General features: G+C 34.1%; 1 protein-coding gene across 1 annotated transcript; it reads left to right on the forward strand.

The window, feature by feature from the left end:
- The first annotated feature begins 921 nt into the window (after positions 1 to 921).
- Positions 922 to 4,298, forward strand: LOC109208816 (NHP2-like protein 1). Its single transcript, XM_019371969.1, has 5 exons — positions 922 to 1,043; positions 1,194 to 1,314; positions 2,065 to 2,168; positions 3,756 to 3,887; positions 3,995 to 4,298. Exons 1-5 carry the CDS (start codon positions 1,041 to 1,043, stop codon positions 4,019 to 4,021), a joined length of 387 nt encoding a protein of 128 aa, XP_019227514.1. The 5' UTR covers positions 922 to 1,040; the 3' UTR covers positions 4,022 to 4,298.
- The last annotated feature ends 856 nt before the right edge of the window (positions 4,299 to 5,154 follow it).

Genomic DNA, 5,154 nt, shown 5'->3' on the forward strand with positions numbered 1-5,154 from the left:
GGCACATATGGAACTTTAGGAATGGGATCCTATTCCGAAAGAATATAGCACCCATCAACAAAAACCAACCCATTAGTAAGGCCATTGAATTCCTCTATATGGCAAAAAATAACCGCTTAAACCCCATTAAAAAAGTCATTTATGTAAAATGGGAACCTCCGGGCTCAAATTTCTTTAAGCTCAATATAGATGGAGTCTGTGCGGGAAACCCAGGAGTGGGAGGAATAGGCGGTGTGTTTAGAGACAATGAGGGGAATTGGATCCTAGGCTTCAATATGGGCTATAAGTACGCTACCAATATCTACATGGAGATCTTAGCCCTACTCCATGGAATCAAGCTAGCAATAACAAAGAAGTTCTTTCCTTTAGTAATAGAGACGGACTGCTTGGAACTATTAAACCACTTAAAATCTAACAATGGTCTCTACCAAAACTTAATTGATGATTGCAGGTACCTATTACGGATGACGCATGACCCTCAACTGAATCACATCTTTAGAAGAGGTTAATGGAGTAGCGGATCTGTTAGCTAAAAATGGTTGCAGCCTGAACTCCTTTTGTACTTTGCAAATCTTTGCTGTTCCGCCTGTCTTTACTTTTGATGCTTTAAAAAGAGACAGTTTAGGCACTATGTGGCCTAGACTGAGTTCTTGTTGTAATAACTCTTAGTTTTTGTTGAATAAATCTTTGATTACCAAAAAAAAAAAAAAGAGTTTACCCGATACAAGTTATAAGAGCTGACACGTAGATTAGTCGAGACGAGCATAATTGACCTAATACAATTATAAAATTAAATAAAGCTTTTTTTTATCCTTGGGAAAAAGCAAAGAAACAAATGAAAAATAAAAAAAAAAGAAAAGGGAAAAGTAATTGAGATATTTTGGTTTTGACAATAGACAGTAGCTCCGCAGAATAACCTAATTTATAGACAGTACGGCAATAACTTAAACAGAGCCCCCTTCGTCCCCTTTAAACCATAGCATTTTCCATAAACCCTAAATTTCTCCTTCTACCAGCAGTTCTCTCTACTCGGGGCTACCATGGTTCTTCTCTCTCTATTTCTCTCTCTCTCATATTTTCTCTTTCTAAGTTTATACTCATTTGCTGAACTTTATTGAAACTCATTCTTTTTATTGCTTGTTCTAATATACAATTAATTTTTTTGTTTTGTTTTTGTAATTGATTAATTGCAGGCAACAGAAACTGTGAACCCAAAGGCATACCCACTTGCTGATTCGCAGCTTACAACGACCATAATGGATTTGGTTCAACAAGCTGCTAACTATAAGCAGCTTAAAAAGGGTGCTAATGAAGGTTATATATATATTTTATCTATGCTCTTTTAATTATTATTACGTAGCTTTTATAGTTTTTATATCTACTGCTTAACTTCACTAAAGATAAAAAAAATTGGGTTAGTTTCTTTTCAGCCCCAAAAAAGGAAAGAATCTTTTTTTGGGGATAATAGGCACAAAGAATGTACATCTTTTAACATTTATGATATGGTCTTTTGGTGAATAAGTTACTCTTATGTTTAGTGCTTAACTAAAAATGGAGAAACTGGGCTTGCTTTCATTTCAGCCACAAAAACTTTTACTCCCTCCGTCACATTTTATTTGATGGTGTTTGACTAGGCACAAAGTTTAAGAAAAAAAGACTTTTGAAACTTGTGTACAAAAATAATCAATAGACATTTGCTTGACTATAAATCTTTTTCACTAAGGATAGAATTGGAAGTTTGAAGTTAAATTGTTTCTTAATATAGAAATGTATTGTGTTTCTTGGAACAGACTAAAAAGACCATCACATAAATTGGGACAGAAGGAATATTGTTTTGAAACATTATTATATGGTCTTTGCTGAATGAGTTACGCTTATGTTTAGTGCTTAACTAAGGATTGGGAAAACTGAGTTAGGTTTTGTTTCAGCCACTAAGAATGTTATAATGTTGAGACTTAAAGATATGGTTTTTTTTGTTGTGATGTGAATGTGTTGCTCATGAGTTGTATGTTTACTGCTTAACTGAATATAGAGAAAACTGAGTTTTTTTTGGTTCTGTTTCAGCCACAAAGACACTAAACAGAGGAATTTCAGAATTTGTTGTAATGGCTGCAGATACTGAGCCCCTTGAAATCCTTCTTCACCTTCCGCTCCTTGCTGAAGATAAGGTGATTTATTGTTTGCCTTTTGCTCTTTTCCTTCAAAAAGTTTTATCTTTTCACCCTTTTTGGGGTTGTGATTTTTTTATTTAGTAGTGGACTAACTCTGGCTAAATCAAGATTAGAACTTGACCCCTTTTTTTAGGTTTTAATTATTGGACTTTTCAAGAGTTATGTTTGTAAGTCGTTTGTATGATGTTACGTTATTCTGATATCACTCTATTGAAACCTTGTGTATGTTATATGCAGTCCAGTTTATAAACTCATCATTTTGAAGAGTTTGTATTAAACAAGAGTCTTGTAGCTGTTTCCTGTTTTATTCTATGTTTTGACATGAAATATTTCTGTTTGTCTTGAAAATAAAACTAAAAAGGCGAAACCAGTATCTATGTATAGATTTTCTAGTCATTTTGTGACACTAATTATGAAATTTATAGCGACTGGTACTATGAGGTGACTTGTGAATCCTTGCACTTTCTCAGCCATCTCTTAGTTCCATATTTCCCCTTTCAAGATGACAGTACTTGTATTAGTGTAGCAACTTCCTATGAATGTGGTTTGATTATGCTGAAAGTTCTTTCTTTCTGCCTTCCTTGGATTAACAATTCTTGCATATTTTAAAGATTAGCCCCCCCCCCCCCCCCCCCCCCCCCCGGTGGGAAGAAGGTATAAGGCTATATTGCTAAAAAAATGTTGTTATACATGTCTACCCTTGTATTATCCTTCCATAATTTGGAAACTCAATTTGTTTCCTCTACTCTATTTGGCACTCTGATTTTAGATAGAAGTTCAAAATTCTTCTCAATGAATGATTTTTCCGTTGTTACGAGCTCACGTCTCTACCATTCTCCACTTAAATAGTATACTTGGTTAACCAGCTAGGATTTGACTTAATGACATCCGCCTACCATACATCACTTGTAGTGTATCTTTTCCGTTGAACCAAAGCAAGCCCTGGGGGTAATCTTTCATCTACAAGGGATTGTTGCTGCTTATCAGCATTAAGGGGTTTCTACTCTGCTTATAAACAAAGAGAATTGGATAACATGACTTACTCTACTCCCATACAGTTTTATTTTGTGAGTGTATTTAAATTGGAATAAGGACATCATTATCAATGATAAGAAAATGCACTGTACTTCTGATTACGTCTGGATCATTATATGTGGAAAAAACTTTGACAGCTAAAAAAAGGAGAAATCATATTAGGAGTAAACAGTTGTAAGGGATGTTATTGTTGATATAAGGGGCTAAACTAACCAGCTTCTACACAAATATAATTTATTTGTTATTGATTTATGTAGTCTTTTACGATTTCAAACTGTTTCTTCAGTGTATCTGCATGTTCTCAGTGATAGCTATACCCAGAATTTTTATGTGTAGTCTTTTAACAACAATTTTAGTATGAATATTCATATATTTCAGTTTTTGCTACTTTTCCTAGACCAACCTTGCTCTGTTACCTGGACTATTGTTTCCTTTATTTGGTGCTAAATTAGCTATTATTCAAACAATCTTTGAGATAACAGGAAAGTTTGGTTTTAAATAAAGAGTTCTAACTTTTTCCTTTCATCTTTTCTCCCCTCGTACTTTCAGAATGTGCCCTATGTCTTTGTCCCTTCAAAGCAAGCTCTTGGCCGGGCATGTGGTGTCACCCGACCTGTAATTGCTTGTTCAGTGACGAGCAATGAGGGAAGCCAGTTGAAATCTCAAATACAACAATTAAAGGTAATATTCCAAGGGTTTTCTCGTCTATTAATATGTACCTTCTTCTACATATAAACCTCCTTCCCTTGTGTAATACTATTAAGATCCTTGTTTCTCCCATTATGCAGGATGCCATTGAAAAGCTCCTCATCTAAATGTTGAGCCTTCGCAGCATGATGGGCCTTTTTGAGGCTTGGACTGAAGTAGTTGTCCTGTTGGCACTTTTTAATCCTTGTTTCTTTTTTGTTCCTGGATTTTATGATTAATGTTATAATAGTAGCAATAGACGCATGAAAATTTAAAATCAGGTTTACATTATAGTTAAGCCTGAGTTTTATTATATCATGTATCTATGTTTAATGTAATTCTGATTTTGCTCTGATCATTTTGTTCCACAGCACCTTTGAAGCATTTGGTTGAATGATTTGCTCATTTCTAGTCGGAGTTAATTTTTTATCAAAGTCGATAATCATAGGTGGGAAATTGAATTGTCTTATCACCTTATGTTTTTATTAAGAGTAAAATGGGAATATGGAGTTAAAAGTTTACTTCTAAACGTAGAAAGATGCATTATTTTTTGTAATAGACCAGTGAAAAGCATGGTTTCTCGTGAAGGGAAATCTCTCTAATTTTCTTCAATTAAGCAGTCATTCTCTAGTGAAAATTTTGAGATCCTAAGAATGGCACATGCTGAAGATTTGGTTGGTGCAAGGAAGGATCCTCTTTGCTTTCTTTTCGATATAATTTTGTCAGCTGGTAGCTTCTGAATGATCAGCTCAACCTATTAATCATGAAATTAATCATTTAATCCCAATTTTAGGCTCAGTTCACTCATCAAGTTTTGGTATACTTGGTCCAACGATTTTATAATCATGATTATCATAAAATGCATTATTAAAGTTGTCCAAGTTCACCATTTAGGTTACGTGCATAATCCGTCAACAAATACTAATAAGTATTACAAAATGAGGTTTTTTCGCAAAACACTATAGCTAATAACTATAGTTTGCCTAATTACAATTCATAGTTAGGCAGAACACACACGCGCACATACACACACCCCTATATATATATATATATATATATATTAAAATGCTCTTGTTGAGAGTCAAACTCAAGACCTCCGCTAATTAAGCGGGATTTCTAACCAATTGAGCTACAAGCTCTGTTGTTTTAGCTCAAAACAATTACTCTCTTATTTCACAAATTTGCTATAAAATCCAAATATAACTACGAACGGTAGATTTACTGAAAGTATAGCTACGAATGATAAATACAGTGTATATGT

Source organism: Nicotiana attenuata, unplaced genomic scaffold (genome assembly GCF_001879085.1).
Source record: "Nicotiana attenuata strain UT unplaced genomic scaffold, NIATTr2, whole genome shotgun sequence".
Lineage (NCBI taxonomy): Eukaryota > Viridiplantae > Streptophyta > Magnoliopsida > Solanales > Solanaceae > Nicotiana > Nicotiana attenuata.